The sequence below is a fragment of the Triplophysa dalaica genome, chromosome 11 (assembly GCF_015846415.1).
Source record: "Triplophysa dalaica isolate WHDGS20190420 chromosome 11, ASM1584641v1, whole genome shotgun sequence".
Lineage (NCBI taxonomy): Eukaryota > Metazoa > Chordata > Actinopteri > Cypriniformes > Nemacheilidae > Triplophysa > Triplophysa dalaica.
In genome coordinates, this window is record NC_079552.1 from 10,833,922 (window position 1) to 10,855,255 (window position 21,334).

The 21,334-nt window shown below is 36.9% G+C and overlaps 3 protein-coding genes across 8 annotated transcripts in view; 2 read left to right on the forward strand and 1 right to left on the reverse strand.

The window, feature by feature from the left end:
- Positions 1 to 4,796, forward strand: part of vcla (vinculin a) — a 34,325-nt gene extending 29,529 nt beyond the window's left edge. For 2 of the 4 annotated variants that reach the window (XM_056760632.1, XM_056760633.1), the window contains exons 19-22: positions 1,107 to 1,301; positions 2,189 to 2,392; positions 2,484 to 2,588; positions 3,062 to 4,796. In XM_056760632.1, the coding sequence (XP_056616610.1) occupies positions 1,107 to 1,301; positions 2,189 to 2,392; positions 2,484 to 2,588; positions 3,062 to 3,208 (651 nt within the window). In that variant the 3' untranslated portion in view covers positions 3,209 to 4,796. The remainder of the gene's footprint in view (positions 1 to 1,106; positions 1,302 to 2,188; positions 2,393 to 2,483; positions 2,589 to 3,061) is intronic. The other 2 variants (XM_056760634.1, XM_056760635.1) reach the window with 1 other exon arrangement.
- A 98-nt stretch (positions 4,797 to 4,894) lies between these two features.
- ap3m1 (adaptor related protein complex 3 subunit mu 1) lies at positions 4,895 to 10,052 on the reverse strand. Of its 2 annotated transcripts, none has more exons than XM_056760636.1 (9): positions 9,952 to 10,052; positions 8,799 to 9,094; positions 8,535 to 8,706; positions 8,336 to 8,473; positions 8,167 to 8,252; positions 7,866 to 7,999; positions 7,527 to 7,734; positions 6,124 to 6,268; positions 4,895 to 5,900 (listed from the first exon to the last, which is right to left on the reverse strand). In XM_056760636.1, the coding sequence occupies exons 2-9, from the start codon at positions 9,069 to 9,071 to the stop codon at positions 5,800 to 5,802; spliced, it is 1,257 nt and encodes a 418-aa protein (XP_056616614.1). In that variant the 5' UTR covers positions 9,072 to 9,094; positions 9,952 to 10,052; the 3' UTR covers positions 4,895 to 5,799. The 2 variants fall into 2 exon arrangements, with proteins under 2 accessions (XP_056616614.1, XP_056616615.1); XM_056760637.1 differs by having other exon boundaries at positions 9,956 to 10,037.
- A 150-nt stretch (positions 10,053 to 10,202) lies between these two features.
- The window catches only part of adka (adenosine kinase a), a 131,394-nt gene continuing 120,262 nt past the window's right edge, over positions 10,203 to 21,334 (forward strand). Inside the window, exons 1-3 of one of the 2 annotated variants that reach the window (XM_056760773.1) lie at positions 10,203 to 10,355; positions 13,229 to 13,303; positions 19,765 to 19,818. In XM_056760773.1, coding sequence (XP_056616751.1) covers positions 10,219 to 10,355; positions 13,229 to 13,303; positions 19,765 to 19,818 — 266 coding nt within the window. In that variant the 5' untranslated portion in view covers positions 10,203 to 10,218. Of the gene's footprint in view, positions 10,356 to 11,998; positions 12,097 to 13,228; positions 13,304 to 19,764; positions 19,819 to 21,334 lie in introns of those variants that run through there. The other variant, XM_056760774.1, reaches the window with a different exon arrangement.

The following is a 21,334-nucleotide window of genomic DNA, read 5'->3' on the forward strand; positions in this document are numbered from 1 at the left end:
CAAAAGTGCATCGAACAGAATATAACAATAAATACACAAGTTATCTAAACTAGTGCTGAGCTAATAAAAGCTCATAGAAAACATCTTATATATACAGAACTAAATATAATATAATTAATCCAGTCAGATGACCACTGGGTGTTATTGACTTATTGGTTCCATCTTTGTCTTTTTGTCTCTGTTTGTATGTTTTGCTTGTGCTCTAGATCAGATGTCCTGTTACGTTTCTGTCTCGTTCGATGTGAAAACGAAGATTGTTTGTTCTTGTGTTTGTTCGGTCGAATTTGTCTCTACACAGCTCCATGCTTATTGGTTTAGATGTAAAGAAATAGTTGAACACCTTAGCCAATGAAAGTTTTAACATCAATCATTGATCAAATTTATGGAACATTTGAGCATGTCCGTATTTATCTTCCACTAAATGAACCATAAATGCATCATAAATGGGGTCAGTATCGCCTGAGGTGTATTCAATGTCTTCTGAAGCCATATAATGGTCTTGTGTGGAAAAACTGATATAACTCTCTTAATGTCTTGACTTAAAAGTCTATCTTGACGGATGAGATCACCATTCACATTCCTTATACAGTAAATAATATAAGGGGTTAGATAATAAATATAACCGCGGAAATTATATTGACTATGTCAAAATTATTTTCAGTTTTTCTGAATTTACCATTTATGTTGTGTACTGTGTAGCTATGTGAAGGACTAGCAATATTTCTCACAAATTTTAAATAAAAATATTATTTCTATTTGCATTAATTTGCAGAAAATCTGAACTTTAGCAACAGGATAAAAATAACAAAAGATGCTCTCTATTTTTTCTGACCTCAAACGCTTCTTTGCTTTCTTTGCTTTCTGTCCATATTAACATTCACAACTCCACATGCAAATAGTCTGCAAGACACCTTTACAATTTCCTTTTAAACCTTGTCTCAGTCCTTTACCAGCAAAAACCTTTTTTCCCTCTCGTACCCCATCCTAAACCAATGGTATCCCACAATCCTCTCCTGGGAATCTCCATCCAGTGCCTCTCGTACTAACTCTGTCCTTCTTTCTCCCCGCTGGCTCCTCCCCCTCCACCTCTTCCTCCTCCTCCCCAGCCTGAGGTGACATACGAAGGTTTTGAGGCCGCTGAGGCGGATGTAGATATAGATGGTGATGATGATGAGTTCACAGACAACGAGGATGATTTTGAGCCAGAGCTGCTTTTAGTGGCTTCCAATCAGCCAGTTAACCAGCCCATTCTGGCCGCTGCGCAGTCTTTGCACCAGGAGGCTCGCAAGTGGTCCAGTAAGGTACTTCCTGGCCCCGGCGGGCTGTAGCATCCCTTCTGCATCCAGATATTACTGTGGGAATGCTGAAACCAGATAGCTGCTGCTGTTGTTGCTTCACGCTCGGGTCCGGTGTGGGTTTTTTTTTGCTGCTGGGGTTGCCAATGACAGCGACTGGAATGGCAAGTTTGTTGTGCATTTTTGGACAAACTGATACTGGCTTCACAAGTCACTTCCTGCGCATTTTTGATAGCGTCACGCCTCTGGTTTGAAAGCGGAGCCACTCATTCAAACGCTGCTGCCAAACACTGCTTTTGCCACCTGTGAAGCCATGGATGACAGTTTCCTAATGACTTTGGAATTACACGTGTTGAAGTCATGTCACATGCCTGTTTGTTTGTCTCGCTCACTAGCGTTTTCTAACCGTGTTATAGCCATCGCAGGACATAGTTGTTAACACACTGAAGCTCTGCATGCATGTGTACAAACATAACTGCCTCACTCATGGAAAATATAGAAATCTGTTGAAAGAAGAAAAATTGCATTGTAATTTACATAAAATTGGTGGGTTATTTATTAGATGGGTACAGTGACAAGCTGAAGGAAAATACGTCTTTTCGTGACTAATTTCACAAAGGCATGATGGATATGCATTGGATGAACGTGAAGTGACGCTAAACACCATTTGTTTGTCTAACTCCCTATATCTACTATTCTAAAAAGAAAACATTAGCTGAACTGAATCACAGATTGGCAAAAGACATTTTCTGCTTTATCTACATATCCAAACTTAAAACTGTATTTATCAAATTCTTCTATACAATCACCAAAATGTACTGTATATAGGAGCATATCCCAGAGATTTATAGACTACTACAAACAAAAAAACGTCTGCATGGGTTTCCTCTCAGGGTAATGACATCATCGGTGCAGCCAAGCGCATGGCCCTGCTCATGGCAGAGATGTCTCGGCTGGTGCGTGGAGGAAGCGGGAATAAACGTGCCCTTATTCAGTGTGCCAAGGACATTGCTAAGGCTTCAGATGAGGTCACACGACTAGCTAAAGAAGTGGCCAAGCAATGCACAGACAAAAGGATTCGCACTAACCTTTTGCAGGTCAGTGGCTTTAGTTGGTCTTTTGTCACTCCAAATGCTACTAAAAACGACATGAAAAGCAATAACGACAATGAAAATAAATTCCTTTTAGGTTTGTGAGCGTATCCCAACTATCAGCACCCAGCTGAAGATCCTGTCTACTGTTAAGGCCACTATGCTTGGACGAACAAACATCAGCGAGGAAGAGTCTGAGCAGGTGAGGTTGCATTTCATGTTCGATAGGAATTTACAGATGCTTTAATGGAAAAGTGTGTGAAATTTAATGCCATCAATAGCGGCGAGGTTGCGAATTGCAACCAAGGGCTCGCTCCCCCCTTTCTTTCGAAGCACTACGGTGGCTGACACTGGACTAAGATGTCGTCATGTTTTCACTTCTTTGCAGAAGGAGATAACGTATTTACGAAACGTGCTTACTAGAACAGTTTGTACATTTAGGGCTACTGTAGAAACAACATGGTTAATTTGATGCAAGGGAACCCGCGGTGTATGTAGATTGAAATTGCTCATTGTATTATAATAAAAACATAACGCTTCATGATGTAAGGTACACCTCTGATGACATAGTTATGTATATATATTGCATTTCTGTCAATAGATACTCCTTAATCTTCACATTATACCTATAATAGGAATTGTTGGAATGTAATGAATTGTGCATTTGTCTTTAAGGCCACTGAGATGCTTGTGCATAACGCTCAGAACCTCATGCAGTCTGTGAAGGAAACCGTGAGAGAAGCAGAAGCGGCTTCCATCAAGATCCGCACAGATGCTGGGTTTACTCTCCGCTGGGTCAGAAAGACCCCCTGGTACCAGTAAACTGAGGATCGCTCTTCCTCATTTAAGAACAATGATAGGACCCCATCTGATCCCTAAACTGTTGGACAACAGTGTTCAGCTGTAGTCTAGGGATAATTGGTAGTACTTTTTTTCTTTACTTACTAGTAGACTGATTACTTTATCCTTCTGAAAGCTATTTTTGTCTTTTGCTACAGTTAACTTTATCTCACACTACTGGGATACGGTGTAGGAATACACAAGAAGCACATTTTTAAATATATATTTTTGGTATGTTGGGTTTCCAAATTCCAGGTATATATATATATTTTTGCATGAAGAATTTTTCTATTTTGTATTGGAGAAATGCGGCATGATGACTTACAGGAAATGCCTTTCTCTGACTGTGTTGGAGCTCACGATGAAATTTACTTTAATTTAGTTTATGACTATTCAATTTTCTTATTGAAAATGTATATATTTATATTTCTCAATGATGTCTACATTCATCAGATCATTATTGCAGATCGTGTTTTTAGTCACAGTTATACAATACATAAAACATATTATGATAAAGATTTTTTTGGTTAAATCAAATTCGCTAGAATTAACCATTCTCAACTCTTAGTTTTAATAAACTTCGCTTGGCTTCGCTTAACTTTTTATTCAATGGGATAACAGCTTTTTTTCGTGGATTTTTTATGGTTCATGCAATTACAGGGATGTACTTTGCATGCTACAACTGATGCCAAAGATTTAATTTTTTACGTTTATATGAACGTAATATTCATGATATGTTATATAAACAAAACAATTCTGTATTGTAAATGTGTGTAGACATGCGTAAGCTTGTCTTCTATACCATTCTATCTTAATACTTTCTTCACACTTGAAATTTGTCTTTGTATCGAACTTCTGAGGGAGTGAATGCAAATTGTTTTAGATAATACTTCTTTTACGAGGAAAGCACAATTTTCACAACAGTTGAACTGTTTTCTCTTCTACATGGCTGAACTGAACATCAACGCCAGACTTTTTACAGTTAAAACAAATTGTAGCTGTAATCTTGAGGTTGTTCTTAGTGTGATTAGTATTGTAGTGTATTAATAAAGGAGCTGTCTTAATGTATCTTCCATAGGGTACAATGAAAACTTCTACACAAGACCCAGGTGGCTTGTTTATGTGTGGAGATAACTAAAGATTGAACAGCTCTGAATGTGTTAAATTCGATTAGCTCACTTTAGCTGAAGATGTACCGTGTTGAGCTGCACTCTCTGTGCGGTTGACAGTTTATCAGAAGATGCGTCACTGCCTTGCGTTCACTTAAACTCTCTGTAGTATATACAGTTTAAAGAGTACCTTTTTCAGCCCCAATATAGTGCCTCTTTGTTAAAGTTTACAGGGCTGCATTTTTTATGTGTAACAGCATGTTTTGGGTTATGTTGACAAAAGGAAGAGAATAAAAATACTGCTTTGTGAATGTATATATGACACAACTGTTAACTTTTGTTTTCAGTGTTACATAAGAAAGATATCTTGTGTGCCTCAGAATAATAAAACAGGTCTGTTGAGGTACTTCAATTCATTGTCTCTAAATGTGTCAATATGGGTTGAGTTTACTCATTAGGTAAATATTTTATTTTACTTTTGATAGTAACTTTAAACCATTTTTAGTTATTTAGTGTCATAAAGTTGTTCGTGTAACATTAAAATACATCAAGAACACAGTGACTTTTTCATAATTTATATATGTCACAAGGATTTGGGTTTAAGCACATATCTTTAATACAAATACACAGTTCCCTTGACTTACAGTTTCTCAAATGATATTTCATAAAATCTTGGAATTGCCCTTTGTGTGCAAATGTTCTGTAAAGCTTTAAATTGGCAGACATGTACCATCCACCATACTGCTGCAGGTCAATGCAACAGGTTCTATTGTGTGTGCTAATAATGGCTCTGTAGTGCTTATACACAACAAACAAAGTGTTAAAGAGGCAGAACAGAACTGCTACTGACCTGATGGCAGTGATATGCTTATGTAGATTGTCAACACACTATCTCCTGCTATAAGCATATACTTTATAAGGCCATTTGTGTGTGTGTATGTGTGTGTGTGTGAAGCCTTTGTAAAATGTATTTCTTATTCAAAGGCCACTGAACTCAAACAAAATTACAATATAAAAAACTGAATAAGGTCTATCTGCAGGTATTCTCCAGTATTGTAGATAAGTAATTGATATAATCTCATCTACATCACATAATGTAAAATACAAATCTTGCATAATTCTCATATGATGCTGCCTAAAACAGCCATTGTCAACTAATGTGTCTTTAATAATATGTGAATGCTGTGCACTATAAAGTGAAAACACATACTTTAAATAGAACATTTTACAGTTTTAATAAATCAATGGAATGTTATTATTATGAAGATAAAAGTCTCCCCAAAAATACTCTCAAATGTAAAAACTTGCATTTCTTTTCTCCCCCCAAGAAACAAATAACGATAAATAATACAGTGATAAATGTAACTTCAATGGTGTGATTGTGTATCAGGTGCAATCCTGCAGGATTTTACACTTGCCACCTATTAAGAATTTTTGGCATATTGTCGTTATTCTGTAACAGCCTCACATTCTGACCTGGAATTTTCCAGCCTTGGTCACATATTTCACACCTTTGAATGGTTTATACTTCTCTCCAAACATTTCAAGCTGGTTTACTTTCAATCCTGGGGAATATAAAAGTAAAAGGTATGACAAACAACATTTTGGTATATTATGTACATTTGGAAAATACATTTGAAAATACTAAAACAAAATAATCTGATCTAAGAGAGTTGAATTATGGTAGCATACTGTTCTAAAAGTATTTTCTTAGTATGTTCAGATCTTTACCATGACCCTGCTGGCAATAAATAACCAAAGCCGGCCCATAAAGGGACCATAAACTACCTGAGATGGCTAATTGTTGGATTTTCAGGTCAATGTTCAGGTTTGGGATCTCCTCTGGTTTAGGTGCTCCTGACTGCAGGCTGAGACTTCCTTTCAGATTGGGAAGCTTCTGAGGGTTAAGCTTCCCAATGTCCCACATTAAAACCTACACGACAATTAAACATGTTTTAAATGATAAACACAACTACTACATTGACAATCTACACTACAATAAACCCAAGCTATTAATATGAGTTAAGGCAAGATTGCACCGGACTACGTGGCATAGCGTCTGTCCTCTGTGTTGTAATTGGTCTTAATTTGAGCCTGTTGATCTGATCTAATGTAATGATATTATAGGCCATCTAAGACCAACTACGTGCCCTGAGGACATTATTCAACCTTTTCCTCTTTTTTAATCTACCATTTATTTCAAAGATTCTTCAGCAAGCCATATTTGAGAAAAGACCCAATTACAATCTTATTTGGCTGCTAACTCTATTCACAAGGTGTCAATCTGGCTTCAAAGCTTTACACAGCGCTACCTTCGATTTGGTCGACCATAATGTACTGTTGGCACGTTTGGAGTCATCTGTGGCCTTTGTTGGCAGAGTCTTAAAGGGGTTCCAGTCCTATCTGGTTAACAGATGTTTTAGTGTTCGTATTGGACATCACACCCTAACAACTTAAAATGTGTTGAAATTTGCTGCTGTAAAATCATTATTTTTCCATCTCCGTCAGCTGGCTAAATGAAACCTTTTTTATTACAGAGTAATTTTCAAACGGTGATACATGCCTTTGTAACAACCCGCTTAGATTATTGTTACTCACTCTATTATGGGGTTTCCGAGTTCTCGCTCACTTGTCTACAGCTCGTGCAAAATGTAGCTGCTGGATTACTCTCTGGGTCCCCTTAATATATAACTATTTTATCAGCTCTGCACTGGCTTCCCATCAAGCATAGAATCGATTTTAACATTTTGTTAACTGTGTACAAAGCACTTAATAATTTGGCCCCTCAGTACTTGATTGACCTCCTCTGTCCCTACACCCCATCTAGAACATTAAGATCTAGTGACCTTAGTTTACTCAGCATGGCTAGATCCAGACTTAAAAAGCGAGGTGATCAATCCTTTGCAACTGTCTGTCCGAAACTCTGGAATAGTCTTCCTCTACATATTAGACTAGCCCACTGCATTTCTGTTTTTAAGTTTTCCTTAAAGACATATCTGTTTTCATTAGCTTTTAACACTCCCTAATCACTGGTAAATGTTGTATAATTTTCCTCAGACTTGTGTTTTAGTTTCTATTTTAGTCTGTACAGCACTTTGGTCAATCTCGATTGGTTTTAAATGTGCTTTAAAAATAAATATTGTATTGTATATTGTATTAATAGAACAAGAGGTTGTGGAGTATTATGTTACCTTTGTGACGGGGTCATAGTTGTAGGTTCCCTGAGTTGCATTGAGGTTGGCACTAAGAACCACTTTGGGCATGTGTATGGTTACTACAACACACTCTACAGTCTTTCCCATGGTCTGTTTAGGACCCACAGTGATATCCAGTCTTCCCGAGGGTCCAGTTTCAAAGAAACTGATGTTCTGCTTCACATACACAGGGATTGCTACTAGGCTGCAAAAAGAGAGAAATGGCAAGAATTGCACTTACAGTACTTATAGCACACAATGTAGGCTATTGTGTTGATAGGCATAACTGCATAATTGTTTTTTTAACCACAATATCCAGAATCAAGCTTTACTAACTTTTGGGCACTGACGTGATATGACATGAGCTGAAAGTTTCCATCTGGGGGAATGAAGGATATGACTTTCTCACTTTCCCATCTTTTGTATCGCACACACGGATGAAAGCTCACATCATCCAAGAGTCTGGGGTTCTGTGGATGGACCATAAACAGTACATAGACAGTCATACAAAGGTTCACGGGGGGCTGACAGTGGCATACAATACAAAAAGGGCAGCCTGCACCGGAATTTAGTTAATAAGTGGTATAATGTAAAAGCGAACACAAATCGCCAGGTGTATATGATTACATGCAATCACCATAAATGAGAGCGTAAGGTCCGGCATTCCAGACAGTTTGACACAAGCATCAATCCCACCCTGGATTTCTGCAAAAACCGTACTTCCTAAAACAAAACAAATACATCATCATTAAACTCTTTTACTTACAGCTCCAGTCAGTTGAATTGCAATATCGATGCACTCTTACCAGATTTATCCAGGATGGCATCGATTTCTTCAACCACATCAAAGTAAGCCTCATTATTACTATATTTTACACCGGCTCTTCTCCATGGGATACTGGAGAGCTGACCAGGAGGGAGGGTCTGCCCAATATTACTAATACCTGAAAATTGCAATACGTTAAGCTTTCCACATTTCAAAGCCATACACAAATAATGCCTTACCAGTGATGGTGTTGACCATAGACCGCAGTGTCGTGGGAGGTCGGATAAGTTCTTTCAAGATGTTGGACTCTGTAGCGAGGGGGAAGCCATTATCCAACATTTCCTCCAGAAGCTCATAGACTATTACCACGTTATCATTGATAGTTGTCTCAGAACATTCTCCAAAATAATCCTGCATGAAAATAATATAAAATCATATTTTTCGACATACTAGCATGCGAGGATGTATGTCTTTACACTGCACTTGCTGCGGTTTCTTAGTACCTGAAACGTCTCTGCAACTTGATGCAGAAATTCTATAACAAAGAGAGGAGGCACTTCTGTTTGGATGACAGAAACAAAAAAGATCTTCTCCCGATAGATGTTTATGAGATAGTGATGAGGGGTGTGGATGACTGGAGGCACGTTTTCGGGTTCCACCGCCTTTTCCCGTGCTTCGAAAAAATAATCGCAGACGCTGCGACTTATGACACTCTTCCAGTGTTTCTCCAGGAATAGATCGCCGACATTGTTTATCAGGAACAAGCTGTGAATCATGATGGGGCTGAAAAGCCAACAAGCTAAAAAACAGAGAATTGTGAAATATCTGAAAATATACTGTTTGTTCAGGAAAGTCTGAAGTAAAGGAAATACACATTACATATGCAGACTCCCAAAACATTTTTGTTGGATTAAGTAGAAGAACACTACATGCCAAATGAGACATTTGATTGACTATGAGCTTTGTTAAATAACAGACATTCCTGTTTAATAGAATGATGAACTCTGCTCATTCTGCACTTCATAAAGCAGTATTTGTTTCTCCAGGGTCCCTGGAGGTTTATAAAGGTACTGCAGAATATATTTATACAATATACAGATACAGATACATTTCCTTTAATTACATGTTCAATTTTTTTACGAATTAAATACCTCATACTCGTTATGTTGTATGCAAGTAATTATGTAAAGAAAATATAGGAACAAAATTGTGACAGTACTTATCAAACAGCATTACAATTTATATTAAAACATTTAAACTACACATGCAAGATCACAGTCGACATTTTAAAGAGTTCATTTTCGCTCGCAGCAACTAAGCAAACAAATTATAGTAATGCTAACTTACAATATCGAAACGATAGTTTAAGGAAGTAACTTAGATAACAACTTGACCAACGTCTACACTCAAACAAAGATAATTTTGATGACAATGTCGGAATGTGTGAAAGAGAATAATAATATAACGTTACATATGTCTACATCTCACACTGAAAGCATTATGTCTGACGTTAAAAGTTTTCTGTAAAGTTAACGTTACACCATCGAATGTATTTAACGATTAATTGATATGGAAAAGTAACATAACAAACGCAGGCAGACACTTTTCAAAGAGTAAACGTATCTAAAACGTATTTTGAATAAAACGTAACGTTACCTACAAACAGCTGTCTTGATAAATATTTTCAGCAGCAAGAAACTCTTCGCTGGCAAGCGTGTCAGTCCCTCCCAGTTAAGGCTCCCAAAAATAAGCCGGACCTAAAATAAATTAAAAAGGCGAACTAACTCAAACTTGGGTTCACAGTGTGTAATATATAATATATTAAACAATACATCGTCAACGCACGTGCTTGTTCGAAGTGAATTTTAAGGTTTATTGATAAATGGATTTTCGTTCAGGCTCACAGGGCAGCTATCTGTGATAATGTTTCTCTTGTCGGCGCCAGATCTTCATTCTCACATCAAGGTGGATCGAGCGTGTCTGATAGAGCACCATCAGTACAGCATGGCGTCCGGCGAACCTAAATCGAAGAAAATTAAACTCGAAGAAAAAAAGCTCAGGTACAGTAAACCCGAGCATTAGTTGACAACTGTAGAATTGACACAGAGGAGAGAGTTGAGAATGTAAATACAGTGTTTGAATATCAGTTTTAGGTCTAAGGTCAGGTCTGTATTTCACAGATCCATGTGCTTATTGCCTAAAGCAGGTAACGTTAACCTTAGTTGGTGTGTCGGAATAAGTGTCTTTGCCATTCTCCCATTAACCACGATGAATGCTGCTGCTGTCTTGTGTCCGATTTGATTTAACGTTAGTTGACATCGTGACCTGCTTTAACATGTTGGTTGTTGCGGCACATATTTCCCGTCAATAAATTCTCCGCTGTCATTCAGTTATTTTGTTGTTACTTCTACTGCAAATCTACAATCCCAGACTCGTGACCATGCAAACATCCTTTAGTTTACAACCTCCCCTAATAAGCATTATAAATGGAGTGGTGGCGCCGGGGTGTTACTTATACGTTGTATATATGGCTACAGTTAGTATACAGATGCCTAATGGGAGTATTATAGATTGAAAAGTGCATCCCACGTGTCTTTTGTTATGTAGTCGGATGCATTCGCGCGGGGTTTGCTGCACAGAGAGCCCCCGGCGTTAAATCTTCATATAACAGTTGTGCATATGCATACACACACAGCAGTGACTACACATACACTTTCAAAATATACAATCTGCGCTATGTTCAAGATAAAAGGATCAGCCTGAACGACAACTTGTGTGGTCAGGTCACTTTGCTGTTGGTGTTTATGTCGCCAAACCTGTTGGATTGAAGATCTGACACAGGGGGGCTGGGGGGTTCCTTAAGAAGTAAAAAATTGACTTTGGGGTGTCCCTCAGATATTTGTATTTGAGTAAAAATGATAATGACAAATGTGATTAAATTCATGCAAAGGATGTGCTCAATTTTGTGAATTAATTATTTACAATAATTTATATTAAGTTTGTTTAAGGGCTAGTTGTCATGTCTCTTTAAATTTGAAACGCCCCGCCCCACGTCTAAAGACCGCTAAGCGCAGGACAGTAAAAGAAACCTGTTCTTCTATGTAAGCCCGTTTTAAATATAATAGTATATAGTTATGCATATTATAATCAAATATATTGTGTATCAATTGTATATTGCGAGACTTACCCCCACCAAAAAAAGTCTTATGAAGGGGGCCCCCCATAAGACTTGGTTCAATTCGAGCACTCTCTGGACATTGATTCTCCAGATATGCTGTGGATTTAGCTGTGCTGTCCTACCTTACAAAGCAGACTGACAAATGTATGTTTTTAGGGAATATAAGTATTACTATTTGCTTTTTGCTAGTTGTAAATTGAAGGCTTATCACTATATTTTTGTAAATAAAGTGATAATGCTCACAGTAATGACATGCTTACATTCTGTTGGATCTCTTCATTTACAAATTGCAAATATGGTAAATATAACTAATGCGTTTTAAAAACAGCCGAAATATAACAGACACTTTAATGACAAACGTTCTACCGGGTAAAATGTTGCTGTTCTTGGTTGGAGACACAGTAATGCTTGATGAAGTTAAACGACTATATTTACAAACCCAGAAGCACGTCTGCAGAGACAAATAAGTATCTTCTATTGACTTGTTCATCGGCCAATCAGAGCCAAGAGGCTCTTCAGTCAGAATGGTCACTGCGTGTACTAAAGCACATGCAGACACACTTGGCAGTCATTTAACTTCGGTGAGCATCATCATATCAAGTCTTCCTCATGCCTGCAGCCAGGTAGGGCAACAACCCGATTTTCAGGCACTTGTCAGCTGTTTGAGGCATTAGATGAATTTTTAGTGTTTCGTCATGTCTTTCAGGTCTTTTCACAACTCTAATTTAAATTGCGTATCAGATTTGGTTGTGTGGTTGGTTTTTGTAATAGTTAAAACCTTTTAACCTGTTTTATACCATTGTAGCTTTACGGAAATCATTTTATTTACTAGTTTCTTTGTGTGTTAAATAGCATTTTTGTAAAACATATGTTTCCGAGCGCTCCCGACTTACTCCCACACTGACACATCTGTGCTCATTCACAAGTTTCCCATAACTGCCAGTATTTTCCACTCGACAACATTACAGAAACAGTCATTTTTTATGTAGGAGTGTGAATGGAGATAAGAATAATTAATTTTTTGTGTGTTAAAGGAAAGATCATGACTTTTGTAGTGTATATTCAAGTTTTAATTGTCATAATATTAAAAACTGTGTTTTTACAGCCATGCATTCTTTCATTGTTGTCTTCAAAAGGATAATTTTTTCCTATTTTTCAACAATGATTCATAATTTTTAGGCTTTCACCACATAAACCAGAGTGAATGGACGGCCAGTCACTCACCCACATGGTCTAATGCAGAGTTTTTTTTCGGTGTAGTGGCTGTCTGAAAGCTTTCCTAAATGATTCAGTACATATTTTAAACATTTATGAAAATGGTATCCTTTGATACTGTCATTATATTATGTTTTTAAAATATTTGTGTTTAGCCAAACCAAAACCCCCCCTCAGTTAAACAAATACACATGAAAGACATGGCTTAATGTTTACCATGGATGGCTTAAAAATAGATTAGATTCCTTTTTTGTAACACACTACTTTATGCTTGACGGAATTGTCCATATTTGTTCATCCTGAATTTCTTTTGGGTAAAGTCCCTCATGATGAAATGCTTGAGGTTCTGTACATTTTTTGAATATTTGATGAAAATAGTATGTCTCCCTGGTAGACAAAATGTCCCTGCTATTTTAAGAAGGAACATACAAGTGCATCATTTAAAAATAACATTCTTAAATCTTTTATTGATACATAGTCAGAACTACTCAGTTGTTTTCTAGATGGCTTAACTGAAAGCCTGTGTCTCTCCCTTTACAGTCAAAATGTGCTTTTCGGGATGGGAAACCCCTTGCTTGACATCTCTGCTGTGGTGGACAATGATTTTCTAGAACGGTAAGTCATATGCATGATGCATCTCTAAAATCAATTTGATGGCTTTTTGCAACAAAGAGGTTTTCATTAGTATGTTGTTGTGCGCCGCTTTTATCTTACTTTGATTATCTTGTTATTTTGTCTTGAATAAACCCTAGTTTGTTAAATATCTGATTCTGTGATTGCTCTTGATAAAATGCAGCGTGTGATGTTCTATCAGCCCATGTTAGATTAAAAGTGAGTTGCAAGCCCAGCAGTTTTGGGGGTCATATCATTCTTTGTCTACATTGCAAACATGTCCCCTTGTCCTTTAAGGATTTGGCTTATGCTACAGCACTCTCTTTTGTGACACGTAGACCTCCTCGCAGGGCAGCTATTCCAGCAGTACTCCTAAAACAATATCAGTGTGACCTCCCACCCCCTCTATTACATAACCTTAAACACACAGCGACCGGTTCGCAAGTGTCCTTGCACTACCATGACCATGAGGTCGCATGCTTAAAGAGAAGTAACTGTATTTTATATTTAATATTGTGGGTGACCTAGGCCACACTTAAAAGTCATATTGTTATAATCATGTTTTTGATATTTAATGCTAATGCATTTACAAGGTTGGCATTTTGCATACATGAGATAAAGTAGATAAGCCTAGAGAATAAGTTTGCATTTTATTTATTATTACTTGCGGGGCATGCTATCATTAGGGGTGTGTGATATCGGCAATTTTACGATAACGATAAGCAGTCGATATTTTGCATCCTATAGTCTTAAATTGTGCTATGTCCATTTAACATGTTACCAGGACATTCATTGTTGATGTCATTAATAGAGAATGAAAAAGGGTTTCGCATCAAATCCTGTCATCATTCACTCATTCTCATGTCAACCTTTTACTATTACTTTGCAGAACCTAAAAGAAAGATTTGTTAAAGAACAATGTTAACACTGAACCCCATTGACATCCATTGTATGGACACAAAACCATTGAGACATTACTCAAAATATCTTCTTTTGTGTTTCACAGAAGAGTCATATAAAGGTTTTCAACAACATAAGGGTAAATAAACAATGTCAGAATACATTTTATTTGAATGAACAGAAATTATGATATTTTGAGTAAACTGTGCCTTTACGGAAAGGTCTTTAAATGGAATCAAGTAAAATCACTTCATCACTGGTAGGGATGGGTTTTGTTAAGATTTTTATCGATATCGATACCTATATCGATACTACGTATCAATACTGTGATCGATACTACTACGCTCTATAATTGTAAAAACAGATGATCTGAGAAGATAAACATTTTAAGTTTCTTTATTACAGCTGCGCTTTAGAACTGCAGTTTACAAATGCTTCTGAGCAAACAGAAGATGCCATATATCAAAACTTGTGTTTGTTCCTAAGAATACCACTTACGGCACTTAGCATGTGCATAGGAGCACATCATAATGTAATTCAACATATTTACTTTACATCACTATGGTAATTTGGCTGGTAGACCATATTTATTTTTTCCTTTATGGATTTAGGTCTACACAAATTTGAGTACAAATTGTATTTTAATCATATGTGACAACAAAATAAAAGTCTTATGGGTCAATATTTCGAAATTGAGATTTGTACATAATCTGAAAGCTGAAAAATATAGCTTTTAAAATTAAAATTCTGGAATCTGAGAGTGTAAAAACATCAAAATATTGAGAAAATGGCCTTTGAAGTTGTTAGTCAGAGGCACTGTAGCAGGCAATCCACTCACAAAAGTAAAGTTTTTATATATTAAAGACAGGAAATTTACAAAATATCTTCATGAAACATGATCTTTGCTTAATAACCTAATGAGTTTTGGCATAAAAGAGACTACTTAAGACTGGTTTTGTGATCCAGGGTCACATATGTAGTATTTTTTATAATTTTACTTGCACATTTACTTCAATTTACTTCAGTGAGTGAATATACTCAGTGGCAGAATTATTTAAAAAAGATGTATAACTTGTTTTCAAATAAAGGACTTTTATTTTGACCGGTTGCCGGGTTGCTCGTTGTGAAACGAGGTCGCTGAAAGCTCCGAAAGCGCAACCATGGCACTTTTTCTCTCATAAACACACAAATCAAGTAGATTACCAATACATCGGGGAAATCATATGGCCCTAGATATCACACATACGTCAAGCAAACTTCTGCCATTCGGACATCATTCAGGGATGAAAAATGAAAGACAGAAGCCTCTAATTCGCCTTTTAACCCCCGAATATACAGAGATAAAACAACGCAAGTATCGATTACAGTATCGTTTGTGATTAAGCTTATCGATACTTTGGTATCGACCCAATTATGTACCGTTTCTTGGTACCCATCCCTAATGGTGTTCGGTGAACTGTTCAGCATACAAGCAAGAAGCACACTGTAATAGAAAAGTAGTTGTATTGCTCTTTCCTTAAGAACTTTTTGAAACAAAGTCGAGCGACTAGTTCACCCATGCTCTGATTCGCATTTAAGCCTTCAAAATCGAGTCTATATGGATTTTTTCTTTTGGACTGACAGTATTCGTCAGGAAAACACAAATGAACTCCTTGAGTAACATCACATCACCTGCTACTGTCCAGCGTGTGGATAAAGCTAAATTGCTAACCACGCTGTGAATATGCACGCACAGTGCTTGACTAAAGTATTTGTGAACATTGAGTGCTGTTTTTAGTGGTGCTTAAAAAATGTTTGACATTCTCGGTAATATGACTTTGTACATCATTAAAACAAGATTTACGATATTATCGCACACATTAAATCTCGCACACCCCTAGTTGTCAACTTGTTCCAACTGGAGACACCAAAATTACAGAGTTTGGTTTTAGCCGGTTTAGGAGGCTGCTTGGGCAGCAGGAGCAGTTGAATTTATCCGGTTGTTCAAATACTGAAGTAATTAGAAACATTATTTTATGGTCGAAAGACTACATAGTGTTGCTTTAAGTGTCAGCACATTTACAAACAAGGTTGGGTTATCTTAAAACCGCTTCTGTTTCAGAATGAAATGTTTGACCTGTGCAGCTTTAGTGATTTCCACTTGATTCATTTTCAGTGTTGAGCTGTTTGTTTAGTTGTTAGACCTGCTGTTTGTAGGGCAGAGTTAAAGAATAGATTATTTTGTTGCATAAGGAAGAGATCTGTGAGTTTGGCTGTGAGCTGATTAGATATTGGCATAGCAAATAACTAACCTGAATACCATACAAAAAAGCTTTAGTTTAACTTTAAAGTGCTTGTGCAATTCGATTGATCTGGGAGAATCTGAATCAAGTGGCCTAACTGAAATCCATCTTATTTTAGAATAGTGATAATAGAAATGATAACATGTTTTTACGCTTCGTATGTAAATGCAGCTTACCACACTTATGCTCTTTTGTTTTGCTCAAAAGTTAACTTAAACGCAAAGTTTTATAAATAAGGCTGATTTTATAAATGTTACACAGTAGGTCTGTAACATGTGATCCATAATGGCATGTTAATGTTCAGTTTACATTAGGGAAGAGAACGTTTATCTCTGAATTTTACTGGAGATGTGCAGCATGCTGAATGCAAGCCACTTAGATTTAATGTTTGGTTTCACTTAAGCCTTTTCAATATTAAAATTTATTGTGAAGTCATTTTCAAAAAACAATATTTTAGTCTTTGTTTTGTAAATGAATGGATCATGGGACGATATTCCAGCAATGCTATCTCTCTTTTTAGTGAATTTAATATTCTGTCATCGTTTTCGTGAAAAACCTTTATGACTTAATTTCTTCCGCAGAACACAAAAGAATGTATTTTAGATAAAGTTGGTTACCTATCAATGCTGGACCCCTTTAAATTCTATTGCATGGACACAAAACCAATGCAAGTGAATGGGGGCCAATTTATAAACATTCTTAAAGAGTACATAACTAGGGATTTTAAAGAGTACCTAGCATATGATTTTTTAGTCCCTATTTTGGATTATGGAGTGTCCAACAACAAGTTTATGAACATACAATGTGTTTAAACACTATAATGTCGTAATAATAGGCAGTTATTCGTACCTTACTTCTTGACTGACTCTCAAATGATTAACTCTGCGATTCATCCGTCTAATCCCCTCATTTCCGGTAGCCTAGTCTGATGTGATTGGTCAGATGGTCTAATCTGATGTGATTGGTCTACCGTGAATGAGGCTCACGTAATACAGTGTTTGGGGGAGAAGAGTGAAGTTTTCATGGGCAGTCCTAGCAAAAAGTAGGCGGGGACTATATGAAGTGACGTAAATCTGTGGCTGTTCGGGAACCGGACTAAGCATTTCTTACTCTTTTGTTGTTCCAAAGCTGTATACATTTTCTTTGTATGGTTGAACACAGAGAAAGATACATGGTCGAACATATATATGGCATGTAACCAAACAGTTCTTGTGCACCATTGACTACCATAGTAGATAAAATGTCAATTGTAGCCAAAGGTGCCCCAAAGCTGTTTGCTGTCCTATGTTCTTCAAAAGGTTTTCTTTTGTGTTTAACAGAAGAAAAAAAGTATTTTTTTCTACTATGGTAGGGGTCCAATAACGGTTTGGTTGTAAGCATTCTTCCAAATATATAAAAAATATAATACAAAATTTTGAATAACTACTGCTTAACAAAATGGGTTTGGACCCAAAGCTGCTGTCGCATATACAGTGAGGGAAATAAGTATTTGATCCCCTGCTGATTTTGTAAGTTTGCCTGCTTACAAAGAAAGGAAGGGTCTATAATTTTGATGGTGGGTTTATTTTACCTGATAGAGACAGAATATATAAAAAATCAGGGGAATCAGCAAATTGGAGTTTTAGCCTCCTTCACAGATTTTCCACAGGGCTAGGATCTAGAGACTGGCTAGGACATTGTGTGATTCTCCTTAAGCCACTCTTTGTTTGTCTTGGCAATATGTTTTGGGTCTTTGTCATGTTAAAGGCACATCCACGACCCATCTTCAGTGATCTAGTTAAGGGGAGGAGATTCTCATCCAAGATTTTATAGAACTAGGGCCCGTCCCTCAGCCCCTAAATCCAATTAAGTCTTCCTGTACCTGTAGCAGAGATAAAAAGCCCTAAAGCATAATGTTTCCAACACTGTGCTTCTCTGTAGGGATGGTCTTCTTGGGGTCATAGTCAACATTTCTCTTCCTACAAACACAGGAGTCAATTTTAGTCAAAGCTTTTCCTGAATCATTTTGATGTTCATTGTCAAACTTCAGACGAGCCAGACGGGCCTTCTTGGGCAGGAGGACCTTGCGGGTGCTTCAGGATTTCAATCTATCGTGGCATAGCGTGTGACCAATGCTTTGCTTGCATACTGTGGTCCCATATGTCTGGAAATCATTAACATGCTTCTTCCATGTTGTTCTGGGCTGATCTTTAACCTGTCTCATGATCATTTTTACTCTATTGGGTTTAATCTTACAGGGAGCTCCAGAAGAAGGGCATTTGATAGTTATTTGGTATTTCTTCTATTTCAAAATAATCGCACCAACAGTTGTCTCCCTCTCACCAAGCTTCTGTCTCTAGCCTGTTCAAGGTTTCTGCAGGTCTACAATCTTGTCCCTGACATCCTTTAAAACCTATTTGGTCTGGAGCATAGTGGTGGAGAAGTTGAAATGAAAGACACAGATTCTGTTGGCAGGCATCTTTTATTTACATAACAAGCTGATTTAGAGTACTTTCTTAAAGTGACAGGACTAATCTGTGGTCCATATAGGCACATAATTCTTGCTAGTTGGTAGGGGATCAAATAGTTATTTCACTGACTGAAATGAAAATCAATTTATAACCTTTATATAACTGTCTCTATCAGTTAAAATATACCTACCATAAAAATTATAGACCCTTCAGGCAAACTTACAAAATCAGCAGGGGATCAAATACTAATTTCCCTCACTGTACTTGCCCTTATCTCAGGGGTGGATGGGTCTGTTTTCTCTGTAGATTATACTTGTCCCAAATTCAAGTTGATACCAGTCCCAGATTGGTTATTCTTAATACTTATTTTACATTATAGAAACCAATAAAAAGTATACCATGTTTTCTACAAAGAGATCTATAGGTTTGTCATCCAAGACTGCATACATTGAGTGGTTGAGCACTGTTCAAAACACAAGTGAAAAAACTTTATGTGAGTGTAACAACCACCATCAGTCAGTTTTTCAGAATTTATACTCTATTTATTTGGTACTATACAGACTGTTGATGTACCGGTATAGTTTCTTTAAAAATATTGACTACTTCAGGAGTATCCCACCAGTAGCATTTGATTGTCCCTGCTGTAGATTGTGAAACGATAAATGTTTTGTTTAGAATTAAATTAAAGGAGAATATCGGTTTAATATGAAAGATTACAGCAAAGCATCACACATATGCTCAGTCAATCATGATTCATTTTCTACAACTATACTGTGTTTTGTGAAACAAATTTCTTTGTTTACATGTTTTATTGTCTTTGTGTGTCTCACAGGTATGGACTCAAGCTAAATGACCAGATTTTAGCAGAGGACAAGCACAAGGAATTGTAAGTTAAATTATCATGCTACAAATGAATATTTTTTGTATTTAATTATGTGATGTGGAAAGTCTGTCCCTGCTTGCATGTATTGTAAACTACTGGGGAGGAAATAAGTGAGAATCAGTAGCTGTATTGAAAAGATGCTCTATAGAAACCCGTCATTTTAGCAAAAACTCCCGTATATCCCAAAAACTTTTCTCGCTTGCATGAGGTGACTTTAGGCAACACATTAAAGGCAAATTTCACAAAATTGCGATGGAATTTTTTTTGTCGTATTTACAAGTCACATGGCGTACAGAAGTCACATGACCATGTATGTTTTGGCAAAACATTTGGAAAGATAGGATGTAAGGAATTCACATTTAGTAATATCTTTCATGATGGCCCATACGCAGGAAAACAAGTGAGGACAGAATGAACATTTATAAGGAACAGTGAGGTAATATGAAAATATAAGGAAGTATAGACATTTCTCTTCACTCTTTCTTCACAGTAGCCTGCCATAAAACGTGCAAAGAAGAAGTTTGGCATCTTATCGCGAGAAGAAAGATATTACCTTTAATCGCATAACATTGTTTAATGGAAAAGCAGACATTCTGCAATACTCTTTTTATTGACATTTAGAAAATATTTTGTAAATCTGTAATGGAAACCTTGGCTTGTGTCCGATACCGTTTAATGCAGAGAATTAGAGGAACATGTCAAGCAAGCAGAAGCTTTCACACATGATTAAATCAAGAGATGTTACAGCAGTTATCTGAAGATTTCCGAATTTATGTTCTTTGCTCTCAGGAGTTTATTCCGGGATGCTTAGATCTTTAGAGACAGAAAGAAATGATCCAGGATGTGCTCTCGGGTGCATCATAAAAGCACATTATTCTGCTTCATTCTCCTGTCTATCCTGAGGGGTTATAGGCCCTTGCCGGCCTAGACTTAGAAAAGGGTTTATGAGTCAGTTGATGAGAAATAGAGCAGTATTGCTTGTGATATGTAATAATTACATTCAATTATGAGATGTTTAACTGGGTTACCGTGACTCAAGTTCTTCTTTACTAGCTGTGTACTCTACACATATCTAGTTTTTAAGTACTTTATTGTCCAGCTAGTGTTGGTCAGAGGGCACCAGACTGATGGTGTCATGAGTGGTCAAACTTTAAGAGGTAACAATGGATACTGTTCTGTTGCAATTGTGCCCATTCACTGCTAGTATTGGGTTTTTAAAACCAACAAATGAGATTTTTGAGAAAGGATATCTTGTGTAACAGATTTAAAGTGTACGCTTTTCACAATTTCAAAGCCTTTTATCACAGATACATCAGGCCTTATGTTTTATGGAAAATAACAGCTTTAACACATCTGCTTGTGTTTCACAGAATAGGTTTGCTGTTACACAAGGTCAAGTGACAAAATTGTATTTTTACATAATTTTACATTACACTGGTAAGGCTATCCATGACAATACTGTATTACAGTATGTGGCTCTTAGACTTCAGCATGATGTCATATAATGATTTGTTTTCAT

Excerpts from the sequence above, each read along its gene's own strand:
- ap3m1 (XM_056760636.1), bottom strand. The coding sequence starts at position 9,071 with ATGATTCACAGCTTGTTCCTGATAAACAATGTCGGCGATCTATTCCTG. Across the intron at positions 8,000-8,166 it reads ACCTTACGCTCTCATTTATG|AACCCCAGACTCTTGGATGA; the intron begins GTGATTGCATGT and ends GTCCATCCACAG. Across the intron at positions 6,269-7,526 it reads ACTATGACCCCGTCACAAAG|GTTTTAATGTGGGACATTGG; the intron begins GTAACATAATAC and ends ATTGTCGTGTAG.